This window comes from Eurosta solidaginis, chromosome 4 (genome assembly GCF_040869045.1).
Source record: "Eurosta solidaginis isolate ZX-2024a chromosome 4, ASM4086904v1, whole genome shotgun sequence".
Lineage (NCBI taxonomy): Eukaryota > Metazoa > Arthropoda > Insecta > Diptera > Tephritidae > Eurosta > Eurosta solidaginis.
The window spans coordinates 157,343,214-157,360,926 of NC_090322.1; the positions used below are offsets into that span (position 1 = coordinate 157,343,214).

General features: G+C 36.0%; 1 protein-coding gene across 3 annotated transcripts in view; it reads right to left on the bottom strand.

The window, feature by feature from the left end:
* Positions 1-17,713, bottom strand: part of t (C45 family peptidase tan) — a 172,704-nt gene that overhangs the window by 66,074 nt on the left and 88,917 nt on the right. For all 3 annotated transcript variants that reach the window (XM_067783506.1, XM_067783508.1, XM_067783507.1), the window contains exon 4: positions 16,929-17,032. In XM_067783506.1, the coding sequence (XP_067639607.1) occupies positions 16,929-17,032 (104 nt within the window). The remainder of the gene's footprint in view (positions 1-16,928; positions 17,033-17,713) is intronic.

Consider the following 17,713-nt stretch of genomic DNA (forward strand, 5'->3'; position numbering starts at 1 on the left):
AGGTGGAAGCCTTTTCGAGATATCGCCATAAAAGTGGACCAGGGATGACTCCAGAATTTTTTTGTACGAAATAGGTATCATATGAAAGGTGTTAATGAGTATTTTAAAAGGGAGTGGGCCTTAGTTTTATAGGTGGACGCGTTTTCGAGATATCGTCATAAAAGTGGACCAGGGATGACTCCAGAATTTGTTTGTACGAAATGGGTATCAAATGAAAGGTGTTAATGGGTATTTTAAAAGGGAGTGGGCCTTAGTTTTATAGGTGGACGCCTTTTCGAGATATCGCCATAAAAGTGGTCCAGGGATGACTCTAGAATTTGTTTGTACGATATGGGTATCAAATGAAAGGTGTTAATGAGTATTTTAAAAGGGAGTGGGCCTTAGTTCTATGGGTGGACGCCTTTTCGAGATATCGCCATAAAAGTGGACCAGGGGTGACTCTAGAATTTGTTTGTACGATATGGGTATCAAATGAAAGGTGTTAATGAGTATTTTAAAAGGGAGTGGGCCTTAGTTCTATGGGTGGACGCCTTTCCGAAATATCGATATAAAGGTGGACCAGGGGTAACTCTAGAATTTGTTTGTACGATATGGGTATCAAATGAATAGTGTTAATGAGTATTTTAAAAGGGAGTGGGCCTTAGTTCTATAGGCGGACGGCTTTTCGAGATATCGCCATAAAAGTGGACCAGGGATGACTCCAGAATTTGTTTGTACGATATGGGTATCAAATGAAAGGTGTTAATGAGTATTTTAAAAGGGAGTGGGCCTTAGTTCTATAAGCGGACGGCTTTTCGAGATATCGCCATAAAAGTGGACCAGGGATGACTCCAGAATTTGTTTGTACGATATGGGTATCAAATGAAAGGTGTTAATGAGTATTTTAAAAGGGAGTGGGCCTTAGTTCTATGGGTGGACGCCTTTTCGAGATATCGCCATAACGGTGGACCAGGGGTGACTCTAGAATTTGTTTGTACGATATGGGTATCAAATGAAAGGTGTTAATGAGTATTTTAAAAGGGAGTGGGCCTTAGTTTTATAGGTGGACGCCTTTTCGAGATATCGCCATAAAAGTGGTCCAGGGATGACTCTAGAATTTGTTTGTACGATATGGGTATCAAATGAAAGGTGTTAATGAGTATTTTAAAAGGGAGTGGGCCTTAGTTCTATGGGTGGACGCCTTTTCGAGATATCGCCATAAAAGTGGACCAGGGGTGACTCTAGAATTTGTTTGTACGATATGGGTATCAAATGAAAGGTGTTAATGAGTATTTTAAAAGGGAGTTGGCCTTAGTTCTATGGGTGTACGCCTTTCCGAAATATCGATATAAAGGTGGACCAGGGGTAACTCTAGAATTTGTTTGTACGATATGGGTATCAAATGAATAGTGTTAATGAGTATTTTAAAAGGGAGTGGGCCTTAGTTCTATAGGCGGACGGCTTTTCGAGATATCGCCATAAAAGTGGACCAGGGATGACTCCAGAATTTGTTTGTACGATATGGGTATCAAATGAATAGTGTTAATGAGTATTTTAAAAGGGAGTGGGCCTTAGTTCTATAGGCGGACGGCTTTTCGAGATATCGCCATAAAAGTGGACCAGGGATGACTCCAGAATTTGTTTGTACGATATGGGTATCAAATGAAAGGTGTTAATGAGTATTTTAAAAGGGAGTGGGCCTTAGTTCTATGGGTGGACGCCTTTTCGAGATATCGCCATAACGGTGGACCAGGGGTGACTCTAGAATTTGTTTGTACGATATGGGTACGATGACTCTAGAATTTGTTTGTACGATATGGGTATCAAATGAAAGGTGTTAATGAGTATTTTAAAAGGGAGTGGGCCTTAGTTCTATGGGTGGACGCCTTTCCGAAATATCGATATAAAGGTGGACCAGGGGTAACTCTAGAATTTGTTTGTACGATATGGGTATCAAATGAAAGGTGTTAATGAGTATTTTAAAAGGGAGTGGGCCTTAGTTCTATAAGCGGACGGCTTTTCCAGATATCGCCATAAAAGTGGACCAGGGATTACTCCAGAATTTGTTTGTACGATATGGGTATCAAATGAAAGGTGTTAATGAGTATTTTAAAAGGGAGTGGGCCTTAGTTCTATGGGTGGACGCCTTTCCGAAATATCGATATAAAGGTGGACCAGGGGTAACTCTAGAATTTGTTTGTACGATATGGGTATCAAATGAATAGTGTTAATGAGTATTTTAAAAGGGAGTGGGCCTTAGTTCTATAGGCGGACGGCTTTTCGAGATATCGCCATAAAAGTGGACCAGGGATGACTCCAGAATTTGTTTGTACGATATGGGTATCAAATGAAAGGTGTTAATGAGTATTTTAAAAGGGAGTGGGCCTTAGTTTTATAGGTGGACGCCTTTTCGAGATATCGCCATAAAAGTGGACCAGGGATGACTCCAGAATTTGTTTGTACGATATGGGTATCAAATGAAAGGTGTTAATGAGTATTTTAAAAGGGAGTGGGCCTTAGTTTTATAGGTGGACGCCTTTTCGAGATATCGCCATAAAAGTGGACCAGGGATGACTCTAGAATTTGTTTTTACGATATGGGTATCAAATGAAAGGTGTTAATGAGTATTTTAAAAGGGAGTGGGCCTTAGTTCTATGGCTGGACGCCTTTTCGAGATATCGCCATAAAAGTGGACCAGGGATGACTCCAGAATTTGTTTGTACGATATGGGTATCAAATGAAAGGTGTTAATGAGTATTTTAAAAGGGAGTGGGCCTTAGTTCTATAGGCGGACGGCTTTTCGAGATATCGCCATAAAAGTGGACCAGGGATGACTCCAGAATTTGTTTGTACGATATGGGTATCAAATGAAAGGTGTTAATGAGTATTTTAAAAGGGAGTGGGCCTTAGTTTTATAGGTGGACGCCTTTTCGAGATATCGCCATAAAAGTGGACCAGGGATGACTCTAGAATTTGTTTGTACGATATGCGTATCAAATGAAAGGTGTTAATGAGTATTTTAAAAGGGAGTGAGCCTTAGTTCTATGGGTGGACGCCTTTTCGAGATATCGCCATAAAAGTGGACCAGGGATGACTTCAGAATTTGTTTGTACGATATGGGTATCAAATGAAAGGTGTTAATGAGTATTTTAAAAGGGAGTGGGCCTTAGTTCTATGGGTGGACGCCTTTTCGAAATATCGATATAAAGGTGGACTAGGTGTGACTTTAGAATTTGTCTGTACGATATGGGTATCAAATGAAAGGTGTTAATGAGTATTTTAAAAGGGAGTGGGCCCTAGTTTTATAGGTGGACGCCTTTTCGAGATATCGCCATAAAATTGGACCAGGGATGACTCTAGAATTTGTTTGTACGATATGGGTATCAAATGAAAGGTGTTAATGAGTATTTTAAAAGGGAGAGGGCCTTAGTTTTATAGGTGGACGCCTTTTCGAGATATCGCCATAAAGGTGGATCAGGGGTCACTCTAGAATTTGCTTGTACGATATGGGTATCAAATGAAAGGTGTTAATTAGTATTTTAAAAGCGAGTGGGCCTTAGTTCTATAGGCGGACGGCTTTTCGAGATATCACCATATAGGTGGACCAGGGGTGACACTAGAATTTGTTTGTATGATATGGGTACAATGTCTCTAGAATTTGCTTGTACGATATGGGTATCAAATGAAAAGTGTTAATGAGTATTTTAAAAGGGAGAGGGCCTTAGTTTTATAGGTGGACGCCTTTTCGAGATATCGCCATAAAAGTGGACCAGGGTTGACTCTAGAATTTGTTTGTACGATATGGGTATCAAATGAAAGGTGTTAATGAGTATTATAAAAGGGACTGGGCCTTAGTTTTATAGGTGGACGCCTTTTCGAGATATCGCCATAAAAGTGGACCAGGGATGACTCTAGAATGCGTTTATACAATATGGGTATCAAACGAAAGGTGCTAATGAGTATTTTAAAAATGAGTGGGCCTTAGTTTTATAGGTGGAAGCCTTTTCGAGATATCGCCATAAAAGTGGACCAGGGATGACTCTAGAATGCGTTTATACAATATGGGTATCAAACGAAAGGTGTTAATGAGTATTTTAAAAGGGAGTGGGCCTTAGTTTTATAGCTGGACGCCTTTTCGAGTTATCGCCATAAAAGTGGACCAGGGATGACTCTAGAATTTGCTTGTGCGATATGGGTATCAAACGAAAGGTGTTAATGAGTATTTTAAAAGGGAGTGGGCGTTAGATTTATAGGTGGACGCCTTTTCGAGATATCGCCATAAAAGTGGACCAGGGATGACTCTAGAATTTGTTTGTACGATATGGGTATCAAATGAAAGGTGTTAATGAGTATTTTAAAAGGGAGTGGGCCTTAGTTCTATGGGTGGACGCCTTTTCGAGATATCGCCATAAAGGTGGACCAGGGATGAATCTAGAATTTGTTTGTACGATATGGGTACGATGACTCTAGAATTTGTTTGTACGATATGGGTATCAAATGAAAGGTGTTAATGAGTATTTTAAAAGAGAGTGGGCCTTAGTTTTATAGGTGGACGCCTTTTGGAGATATCGCCATAAAAGTGGATAAGGGATGACTCTAGAATTTGTTTGTACGATATGGGTATCAAATGAAAGGTGTTAATGAGTATTTTAAAAGGGAGTGGACCTTAGTTTTATAGGTGGACGCCTTTTCGAGATATCGCCATAAAGGTCGACCAGGGGTCACTCTAGAATTTGCTTGTACGATATGGGTATCAAATGAAAGGTGATAATGAGTATTTTAAAAGGGAGTGGGCCTTAGTTTTATAGGTGGACGCCTTTTGGAGATATCGCCATAAAAGTGTATCAAATGAAGGGTGTTAATGAGCATTTTAAAAGGGAGTGGCCCTTAGTTTTATAGGTGGACGCCTTTTCGAGATATCGCCATAAAAGTGGACCAGGGATGACTCTAGAATGCGTTTATATAATATGGGTATCAAACGAAAGGTGTTAATGAGTATTTTAAAAGGGAGTTGGCCTTAGTTCTATGGGTGGACGCCTTTTCGAAATATCGATATCAAGGTGGACCAGGGGTGACTCTAGAATTTGTTTGTACATTATGGGTATCAAACGAAAGGTGATAATGAGTATTTTAAAAGGGAGTGGGCCTTAGTTCTATAGGTGGACGCCTTTTCGATATATCGCCATAAAGGTGGACCAGGTGTGACTCTATAATGTGTTTGTACAATATGGATGTCAAATTAAAGGTATTAATAAGAATTTTAAAAGGGAGTGGTGGTAGTTGTATATGTGAAGGCGTTTTCGGGATTTTGACCAAAATGTGGACCAGGGTGACCCAGAACATCATCTGTCGGGTATCGCTAATTTATTTATATATGTAATACCACGAACAGTATTCCTGCCATGATTCCAAGGGCTTTTGATTTCGCCCTGCAGAACTTTTTCATTTTCTTCTACTTAATATGGTAGGTGTCACACCCATTTAACAAAGTTTTTTTCTAAAGTTATATTTTGCGTCAATAAACCAATCCAATTACTTTGTGTCATCCCTTTCTTCGTATTTGGTATAGAATTATGGCATTTTTTTCATTTTTCGTAATTTTCGATATCGAAAAAGTGGGCGTGGTCATAGTCGGATTTCGGCCATTTTTTATACCAATACAAAGTGAGTTCAGATAATTATGTGAACTGAGTTTAGTAAAGATATATCGATTTTTTCTCAAGTTATCGTGTTAACGGCCGAGGGGAAGGACAGACGACCGACTGTGTATAAAAACTGGGCGTGGCTTCAAACGATTTCGCCCTTTTTCACAGAAAACAGTTATCGTCCTAGAATCTAGGCGCCTACCAAATTTCACAGGGATTGGTAAATTTTTGTTCGACTTATGGCATTAAATATATCCTAGACAAATCAAATGAAAAAGGGCGGAGCCACGCCCATTTTAAAATTTTCTTTTTTTTTTTGTATTTTGTTGTACCATATCATTACTGGAGTTGAATGTTGATATAATTCGCTTATATACTGTAAAGATATTAAATTTTTTGTAAAAAGTGGACGTGGTCGTTCTCCGATTTTATTAAGCATACATAAAGTAATAGAGGTAACGTTCCTGCCAAATTTTATCATGATATCTTCAACGACTGCCAAATTACAGCTTGCAAAACTTCTAAATTACCTTCTTTTAAAAGTGGGCGGTGCCACGCCCATTGTCCAAAATTTTACTTACTTTCTATTCTGCGTGATAAGTTCAACCCACCTACCAAGTTTCATCGCTTCATCCGTCTTTGGTAATGAATTATCGCACTTTTTCGATTTTTCGAAATTTTCGATATCGAAAAAGTGGGCGTGGTTATAGTCCGATATCGTTCATTTTAAATAGCGATCTGAGATGAGTGCCCAGGAACCTACATACCAAATTTCGTCCAGATACCTCAAAATTTACTCAAGTTATCGTGTTAACGGACGAACGGACGGACGGACATGGCTCAATCAAATTTTTTTTTGATACTGATGATCTTGATATATGGAAGTCTATATCTATCTCGATTCCTTTATACCTGTACAACCAACCGTTATCCAATCAAAGTTAATATACTCTGTGAGCTCTGCTCAACTGAGTATAAAAATGTACCAGATTATGTGATACCGGAACTTTTCGTGGTGCTACAATAACACTAAAATGTAAACATACTAAATCTGAATATGTTAATCCGGCATTGACAAATGTACTGATTTTGTACACACGTACCAATTATGTTTACAGATATTTATGCATTGCAAATTTTATTGCTTAATTAATAAACAATAATAAATTACCGCCTTAAATAGATATTTCGCGTATTCATATATGTGTGTATTTCTACGAAGGAGACGATTGTATGTAAATACCTACATATGTATGTAGCATTGTAGAGTGATTAAGCGTTGACAACCGTTACAAATGCATGTAGTACACATGTTGGTGGGGCAATTTAGCACATGTAACTATTATTGTTAACATAATGCAATGCTGTCGCGCATTCCAAGTACATACATATGCTATATATATATACAAATGTCGGTAACAACATTAATAAGCATGTATCTCACATTACACGTGTGTCACAAAAAGCGACATGTTAAATTCGATTGATGTATGGAATCATTGCCATCGTGTTATACCATTTTTATACCCAGCTGTACTCGTACACAGGGTATTATAACTTTGATTGGATAATGGTTGGTTGTACAGGTATAAAGGAATCGAGATATATATAGACTTCCATATATCGAAATCATCAGTATCGAAAAAAAATTTGATGGAGCCATGTCCGTTCGTCCACCCGCCCGTCTGTCCGTTAACACGATAACTTGAGTAAATATACCAAATTTGGAACACGGGCTTATCTGGACCCAGAATAGATTGGTATTGAAAATGAGCGAAATCGGATGATAACCACGCCCACTTTTTATATATAACATTTTGGAAAACACAAAAAACCTGATTATTTAGTAATTAATACACCTAGTGTGTTGGAATTTGACGTGTGGACTGATATTGAGACTCTTGATAAAAATTTGAAAAAAAAATTTTAAAATGGGCGTGGCACCACCCACTTGTCATAAAATCAATTTTACAAATAATATTAATCATAAATCAAAAATCGTTAAACTTATCGTAACAAAATTCGGTAGAGAGGTTGCCTTTACTATAAGGAATGCTTTGAAGAAAAATTAACGAGATCGGTTAAAGACCAAACCCACTTTTATATAAAAGATTTTTAAAAGGGTCGTAGACGAAAATAATAAGCTATATCTTAGCAAAAAAGAGCTTTGTATCAATAGAATTTTAATTTCTAAATTGAATTATAACATTAAATTGGAAAGACTAAAATTTTTTAAAATGGATATGGACCGCCTCTTTTTTGTCTAAGCAATTTTCAATGTTTCTGGAGCCATAACTCGAAGAAAAATTTACATATCGTAACAAAATTGAGTACACATATTTTTCTTTTAGCAGAAAATATTTCTAGCAAAAATGGATACGATTGGTTAAGGACCACGCCCACCTGCATATAAATGGCTTTAAAAAAGTCGTAGGCAAAAATAATAAATTAAATCTTAACGAAAAATAGTTTTGTACTAATCGTATTTTGTGCCATTATAACAAGAAATAGGAAAAAATGTAAACCTTGAAAAGAGGGCGTGGCACTGCCCCTTTCTTACAATGCATTTTCCAACGTTTCTGGAGCCATAACTCGACGAAAAATTTGGTGCACACGTATGTTTTTTAAAAGGAAATATTTTCAGTAAAAATTGATTAAATCGGGTTAATCGCCTTCTTTATATAAAATATTTTTAGTGAAAGTTGGAAAATTTCGTTAATAACCCTGCTCTTTTTTTGTAATAACGCTTTTTAGTACAAGGGCACTTGTGTGGTTATGTTTAATGTTCTGTTATAACTTTATTTTAAAATAAACAGTAGGGAAATCCCAATATCTGAAGGAAAACTGCATTATTACCCGCTCAAGGTCATTGGTGTTAGCCTCTGTATCCTTTTTGCTTCTTTTAAACGAAAATTAGTTCAGAATAGAACCATATGTATATGTGTGTATTATTGCGCTGCCTTGTAACTCTATTAAGCACACAAAACTAACAACAACAACAGCATTTCTAGTGTACAGCTGGGTATTTAATGTTCGGTTTCACCCGAACTTAGACTTCCTTACTTGTTTTTAGCTTCGATTGGCCAAGTTTGATTGGATTAAATTTAAATTAAATCTACTTTTAGAAATCGTAATGAAAATGATGCATGTTGTAAAGAAAAATATCTTTTCAATGTTAATGTTATTTGTTAGTAACTGATTAATGAGTAAAAAATAAAAGAAAATAACAATTGAATACGGCATACAGCGACAGTTGCTTTGTAAAGAAATCAAATGAGTATACCCGGTGGAAACTAAAATACATATGAAATGTTATTGCGAATAACGTTTGAGCGACAAAAAATGTTCATTGTACGCTTGTTTGTCCCTCACCAGGGTGAGCACACTGCCAATGGTGTGAGGGCTTAGCTGAACTTCATAGAGTTCGACTATGTAGCTGAGCGGCCTTTCTATAATAAGGGGCTCTGCTGGGGCGGACGGTCTTCTGCCCCATATTTAATACTATACCGCTGAGGCAATCTTGTCGGGCAGGTGGTACTACGACCAAGATGAATGGCTCAAGATCTTATGATAATAAGAAGGTGATAGAGAGTACTGGGTCGAATAACAAGGAAAACAAAAGCGTTATAAGCATTGCGTCGGACTCGTGGAGCGAAAGCAGCGGAGAGCCAACAAGCTCCGTGATGGAGAAGGGTAAAGAGTGGAAGGGTAAGGCGTAGGAAGGGATAAGAGAGCTCTCTCGGCAGTATCGTGCAGCACTACGAATAATCCATCGCTTGGGAACAATGGTCGAAACAAGAACCTATGTTCTAAAATAACACAGTCTTCTTGGTAAATACTAGAAGCTTCCTGGGACCTGTGTTATTTGTTGCTACTAGATTTGATAGCTGTTTCTTTCCTAGTTGGAGTCTTAGCTTGATGAGCATAGGATTCGAGCATAGTACGTGCCCTACCGTTTCCTTGCGCAACCTGCTATCTTTGACGAGGCTCCTGATGCTCGAGAGAAAGTATATTCATTAAATAATAGTCAAGCAATTGGATTAATATTTTGTATCATAGGGGACAACGATTGACATCAAAAAAATTATCATTGGCAAAAGTTTAATTTTTTGCTCCTGATTGTTACTTTTATGGAAATGTTGTGATTTAAAATATTATTGTCGACCACGAAACGTAATAATGCGAGACAATGAGACTATAGACCTTTTATGGCTAGTTTATCATTGTGAGTAGCAATGGTTGTATTAGAGGTAGCATACTTGGCCCGTTACTTTTTGTAGTCTTTATAAACGTTATTTCCACCTGCTTCCAGCACTCTAATTTTCTATTATACACTGATGACCTAAAGATTTTCACTACCATCACAAACTCTGCTGATGTGATAAGGATTCAATCTGATTTAGATAATGTTGCTGTCTGGTCCAGTGCCAATAACCTGCCACCAAATGTTAGCAAATGCTTTCATGTAAACTTTTCCAAATCACGTGGCCACATTCCCACTTCCTACTCTCTTGACGGTACCCAACTCTGAACTCTTAATGAGATTTTCTTTCACGACCCATATGAATTCTACTATTGCTAAGGCGTATTCAGTTTTGGCTTTTATTAGGCGTTGTTGCACAGACTTCATGGATCCCTACACCCTTAAGTTATTATTTACTACAATAGTTCGTTCGAAGTTGGAGTATGGCTGCTTTATTTGTTCAATGAAATAGTTGTCCTTTGGAAATGACAGCGGTGCATGATGGCATTTACGGCGGCTGCATCAAAGCTAGACGATTTAAGAGAATTGTTTTCTTTTTGACGTCTTTACTCAAATAGTAAAGGTGGTGTTATATATGTAGGTATGTATATTTCCCATTGAGTTTTTATATAATATAATTCCTTTTTTAATCCTATACTACATATGTATATTTGTATGTACATTAGACCGACCCATTAAAAAAGTATATCCAATGTTTGCTAAGCCAAATTTAACATTTTTGGTAAGGATCCCACAAACTATCTTAACCCCCCAAAAGTTTCATGTAAAAATATCAATGTTTAGTACTGATGAGTTACCGTTTGGTGGTGCTGGTTGTCTGGATGCATGCATCAAAGTTTAATACCGTGGAAAAGGAAAATTCCGACTTAACTTAAAAAGAAGGGATCAGACTAAAAAAATGACATTCAGTTCCTTATTCGGAGCCAAAATCCTTCACCGGTTCGTAAGCCTTGCACGGAATTGAAGTTTGAATCATTCATGCAATCTACCAGCGCCACCAAACAGCAATATACCAGTACTTATTTACGTACTTAATTGGCGCTTAACCGTTTGCTCATACCAAGGGATTATAAATCGTTTTATACCTGGTACTTAAAGGAGTGGCGGCCGCCCTCTTCCTCTGCTTTCATATGCGGGTTCCGATATAAATACTTCCTTAGTCGGAGCGTCATATTTCGTATAACATGGCCTAGCCAGCGTCGCCGCTGAATATCAATGCGCTCAACTATGTTGATATGTACTCTTACAGCTCATTATAAACCCTTCTTCGGTACTCGCTTTCGTCAACTCGAAGAGATCCGTAAATCTTTCGAAGAACTTTTCTCTCGAACACTCCAAGTGTCGCTTCATCTGATGTTGTCATGGTCCATACTTCTGCACCATATAGCAGGACGCATACGATAAATGACTTGTAGTGCATGATTTTCGATTACCGAGAGAGCACATTACTTTTCAATTGCCTACCTAGTCCAAAGTAGCATTAAGCTGACGTACCAGTACTAAACACTGAGATATTCTTGTAAAATTACGTGAACAGTGGGGAGGGGTGGTGGAACCCTGAAAAACATTATTATTCAGATGCTACAAAAACTGGAGGTACTTTTTTCTAACGGGTCGGTCTAACATACATATGTACCTACAAACAACATAAGTCGATTACTATTGAACACGAATTTGTGTTATATGTACGTATATATGTATGTATATAACTGTACCATAACAATTGCCTACTGCCCACTGTTAGACATTGCAATTTAATTAGATTTTGTTAGGTTATTATACCGTTAGTTGCATACATTTTTATGTAGATCTACATATGTATGTATGTATGTACGAAAGCTAACCAATTCAGACTGAACTCATTACGTAAATGCAATGTTACATTTTACCCTTGACTTATGCAGTTGCATTGCCATTTTTACGATTTAATGGAAACCAACAAAAAACCCACAGTGGTCTAATTAAGTATTATAATGTTTGCTTATGTGAATGTATTTTTTTTTTAAATTTAAGTTTGGCATATATTCATAATTTAATGCGTTTATTGCAATGTACTTTTCAAATACAATTAATAATATATGCTTAACGTGAGTATTCGCCATCGTATGGTTCAATCTAACGGTGTCAAACATACAACGGATCTAATTAGAGGATTAGCAGCCCAACGAGGACGCCATGTTCCTAGCCAAACACTTCAGTGCACGATCGTTGGTTTAAGTCAGGGTCAACAAATTGTACTGGGTAAAAATCGTTGAGATCCCAGGAATCTTCATGACCTTCTAATGAATAATCCTTCATCCTTTTTTTCAAACTTTTTTAAAAAAAAGCACAATGTTATTTGGTAAATTCGTACTTTTATTTTTGTAGTCGGATAATATCAGTTAAATTACACCAAATAATAGTTTAGTCCAAAATCAAAAGCATTTTTAATTTACACACATACCATGAGCCTGATTAAATAAATTTGGTACCAATCGATTGGTATTTTTTATCAACAATCCAAAGTATATATTTTGTTTAAGATCAGAGCAGGTAGCTTTCCCCCCTTGATGAAATAAGATTATTATATAGTTTCTTATTTAGAATGAGATATGAAGAATAAATGCATCATAATCGCATTCGAAAATTATTCAAAAATCTCAAACAAAACGATTGAAATATGTTCACGAATATGATCAGAAAATGAAAAACAGTTAAATATTACTCTAAAACAATTAAAGCTCAATTTTACAAAAATATCAAATATGAATAAAAAGCGTTTGGAAATAGGAATCATAAATGATTATTCGAGAATAAGGTACATTTTTCTCCCGACGATACATTAATTTGGAACAGAAAATGATTTTAAATTTGAACGTTTTTAATCATCTTGGGGTATGATATTGAAATATCTTTTGAACAAAATTTTCAAAAAATTATGGCTGGGTATTTTCATCAAAAAACATAAAAATATTCTTGTTTTCATCATGATACACAAAATGGAGGTAGTTCCATTTCGTGTGACGTTAGCCATTTGACTTTTGCGGGGACAATGACAATTTCACTAAAAACAAGGTACCATATTGAAAAATGTTACGAATTTTTCTAATTTTGATGGATCTCATATTAACGAATACGACTAAATTACTTTCATAGTTATTTTAAATATAAAAGAAAAAAAAAGTAGCCCCATGCCTTCGAAATATTTTAATACGAAACATCGGCCTAGAAAAGGTTTTTAATAAGTTTTTCGAGCTCCCGAAAATTGTCTTGGTGGAAGAAACATGGATCGATGTATGCAAAGCAAGGAAATATAGCCTTAAGTGTCCGTATGTTTGCTCAGAAAATTTTGACAAATCATACACGTTTGTCTATTGATTGTCCAAAGGAGGTCCTTATAAACCGACACCGCAATTTCTTGACAAATTGGCTACAAGTCTACAAGAGTAGGGAGGAAGTCCACATTTTTTATTTTTTTATTTATTGTATAATTCAAGCGCTGTGCTTTAGGAGGGAATTGTTAAACCATTTTTTAGGGAGAACATTACCCTGTAGCTCTGCAGGTTAGCCACTAGTTATGAGAGTGTTTTGGCCCGTTGTACCAGGGGTCACCTTGGGGCAGTGACCTTTTAGCATTGACATAGATGTGCAGACTTTGGAGGAACACTTTTTCTCAACAGGCCTTGAGAAATAACCACTGTAGGGGCATGATAATAGGGCCATGCTAGAAGAGCACGTTTTTCGGGTACTTTTTTTCTGTCTAGGGGTCAAACTGCCATATAGATATGAGTCATTAACCAACGTATGAGTCATTATCCACTATTTTTCAATAAAATTGCATGTTTTACTGTATTCTCAATCGATATATATGCACATAAATCATGCTAAAGCATATTATTATTGTCTCAGATGACTATTGCGTTTTCATCCTAAAGGAAATTTCCATCTAGAAAAACCACAATTTCGCCTTAAACAGTAACGGTATTGCAACGCTTATAGCAAACAACAAACATTATGAAACTTCAAACATCCCCAAATACGTTAAAAAATTTTGAGAGGAACTACCTTCTTTTTTTTATCATGGTTTTCATTTGTTTTCCAATAATTTCAACGTTATTTTTCAAAACCAAAAAATTTCGTTTTCGAGTTTGACTATTTTTTCCATATAAAATTTGCCCAAAAAAAACTCAAAATTGGGCTAGTATGGTGGTATAAGATCACGGTTTGAAAATCATTTTCACTTAAGTTATGAATATGAAACTGTCAAACTTTTTATAAAAATAATAATCAGTTATGAATCTATAGAACGCTTGCTGTCCATTGTTAACATATGTCATTAATTCGACTCACCATTTCAGAGCTATTGTGATTTAAAAATTGGCCTATCGATCAAGGATCGTAAAGCACGATACAGGCTCGGATATTAACGAAAAAAAAACTTTTTGATAAATTTTTTTGATATCAATAACATCTAAAAATTTGTTGTACATTTCGTTGTGCAGGCCTGGTTTTTACCCTTAACTTATGATATTTCAGAAAAATCCAAAAAAAAGTTCTCAGAAATAGATTTGGGCTTTGCTGAATTTCATTTGGTTTTTTCTGAGTGTAACCTGTATTTATTTGAATTTCATTTGTGTTTTTCTGAAATACACTTATGCTTTTCTGAAAAAGAGTTGATGGTATCTGAAAAAAATTTGCTGGTATCGGAAATACATATATTTGAGATTTTCTGATATGCTGTTGGAAAAGGTGCAGAATTAAAAACTTTCTCAAAAAACTAGTAGAGTCCGCAAATACAAATACTAAAGTGCTTGGAAGTAACTAATCCGAATTGGATTATATAAACAGTACCTGGGCGACCGAGCTTTGCTCGGCAATCTTCGAGTATACCGCATAACATAATTTATTCTACATGTCATCATTAATCAAACTCTACTTTTTTATATATGGCAACATTACTCGGTATCTTCATGCGCCGAATTATTAATTTCAAATATTTTTTAGTTATACACTATGAAAGTCTCACAATTTTATTACATTTCAAAAACTTGCAACGAATGACAACTATCACTTAGTTTAGTTATATGTCAACTTACTTCCTCAAGCGCCATCTGTTGGTAAGTAGTTAAATGGTTAGATGTCGTTTTCAAATTGAACATATGCCTCTAGTGTTCAACGGTAGCAAATTACCATGGTTAGATATCTTTTTGCAATGGTGAGAAATCTTTCTAATAGTAATCTGTGAGAAATTACAATTATTCATTACATATATGTGCCAAAAATATGCACTTAAATATATTTTTCTAGAATTTGCCACGGTGGCTTGATATTGCATTTAAATTTTATTAGCGTGTGTGAAATTAAGAAAATTAAGTCGAATCATGTGTAACATTGTTTTACGAAGATTTTTAACTTTATTTTCTCCTTTAAAGCTTTAATAGAATAGCAGTAAGCAGAGTACTATTTCGTCTAACTACACTAACCCTAAATGGCAACCCTACTCAAAAATGTTCCTATTGTAATGCGGAGTGAAATACCTTTCGTTTGATACCCATATCGGCATATCTCATGCAATTTTTTTTTTAATTTCGATTAGGTGGCAACCCTAAATGGCAACCCTACTCAAAAATGTTCCTATCGAAATGCGGAGTCAAATACCTTCCGTTTGATACCCATATCGGCATATCTCATGCAATTTTTTTTTATTTCGAATAGGTGGCAATCTTGTGAAACATTATGAGTGGCAACATCTAGGTAGAAATTCTCGGAAGGTGATACATTATATCTTCATTTAGATCGGTTGAGCCGTTCCCGAGATCATTCGGCTATACAAACATACAAATATACAAGGATTGCTCGTTTAACCCTTTAACCCCTGAGCTTTTTTTCGAAATCAGGCGGGGTTTCATCATTACGACAGCTAATCCTGTAATATGGTTAAAATATAAGACGTTTGGCGTACCTGCATCCTTACCGTTATCCTGGGATATATAATCCCAATAACATTTATAGGTTGGACGCATAAGTCCCAATAGTACCAGAAGGCCCAAAAATTTGTACAAATCTAAAGGTATAAACAAATATTGGGATATTATTATCTCAAACAAATGCATTATTAGGATTATATATCCTAATGCAGTTATAAATATAAAAAACTTACTTTTTTCATTATAATTTCTTTCCAATTTCGAAGGAATAATATTTATTCACACCTAAATTTTACAGCAAGAGGTATATTACTAATAAAAACGGTACCAGATAGACGTTTCACCCTGAAATACAACGCGTTACTGATGAAATTTCGCGACATGTCTGTGCAAAATATTGCGTAACGGGAAATTTGATGTCAGTAATAACGGAATGCGGTTACTGATCATCAAAGAAGGCTTCAAGGTTTTATTGGGCACATTTCAATGCGTAACTGGATAAAAATTAAAGGTTATACACATGTTTGAAGTTTGCTGGGACGTATTGTCCCAGTAGGGGCGAAAGGGTTAAAGTTATAAGATGAGCAAGTAAATGCGATACCCATATATTTTATTCCAATTATGGTGCACCATTATGTAGGCAACAACATAATTAATATCGCATTGGGAAAAAACAACTAAAAATTTAATTCATTTAAGTGCATGTATTTTTATTGCTGCCTTTTAAGATCACTTAAAAATTTAATGTCATTGACTATATGCACATATGTATGTATGGATAATATGCGAGTATCTTGCGTAGTTGTCAAACGAATGCAATCATTCAATATTTTATTAAATTACAATTAATTGGTAATTGATTGATTGTGGGTATTAAATTTATTTATTGTTTCATTAATGGCTTTTAAATTAATGGGTATAAGCATTCAGCAGTTTGTAATTGAAATCTGTATGTTATGGTATTCTGTAAGATTTATCTATCAAATTTTTTTACAACTAAACTGACATTGCTTTGCGATAGTAATTGCAAAGTTTGTATGATAAATCGGCTATTGCTGCATGTATTGTTTTGTCAAAAACTCAAAAACTGGCACTTTATAAGTAGATAATAGAAGAACCTAAGATTTTACTCACCTTATGAAATTCGACTTGTGCACCATCAGCTATGCCTTCGAGTTCTCTGATATATTGCGGGAAGGATTTTTTTACACTTTCCAAAGTTTCATTGTATACCTTTCCTGAAAAAAATTGTTGAGTTTAATTGTGTTTATGCTCGTGGAATTGTCGCCACACTGTTCTGTTAATGTACAGATACGCTTATATATATTTCCAACAAGCTTACACATAGAATAAAACCACTTAGTTAAGAGGGGGAAAACATTTCCTTAAAAGTTTTCTTTAAATTGGGGAAAATTTCACTTCAATGAGTAAGAATTTCTAATTTTTGTATAAAACTTTTCCTTAATTTGAGGGAAAATTTTTCAATCAAGAATACTTGTCGGCATGATTCAATCAAAAGAGGTTTAGGTTAGGTTGAACTGGCCGGCCCATGACGACCTCACATAGACTGAATAAGTCCGTAGTATTACCAGAAGTTTGCTTTAACGACCAAAAAACCAGGACCTATGTTATAAAATAACTCCGTCCTCTTGGCAATTACTAGAAGCTTCCTAGGACTTAAGTAACTTGCTGCTTTTAGATCTGACAGCTGTATTACTCCTAATAGCTGGAGTCTTATCCCGGCAAGCGCAGGGCACGAGCACAGAACGCGCTCGATCGTTTCCTCCTCCAGACCGCACTTCCTATATCTGCTATCATTGACCAAGCCTAATTTAAAGGCATGTGACAGCAGAAGGCAGTGTCCAGTCAGAATACCCGAAGCAACTTTGTTAGTCTAAGGTTGTAAGACTTACACATAA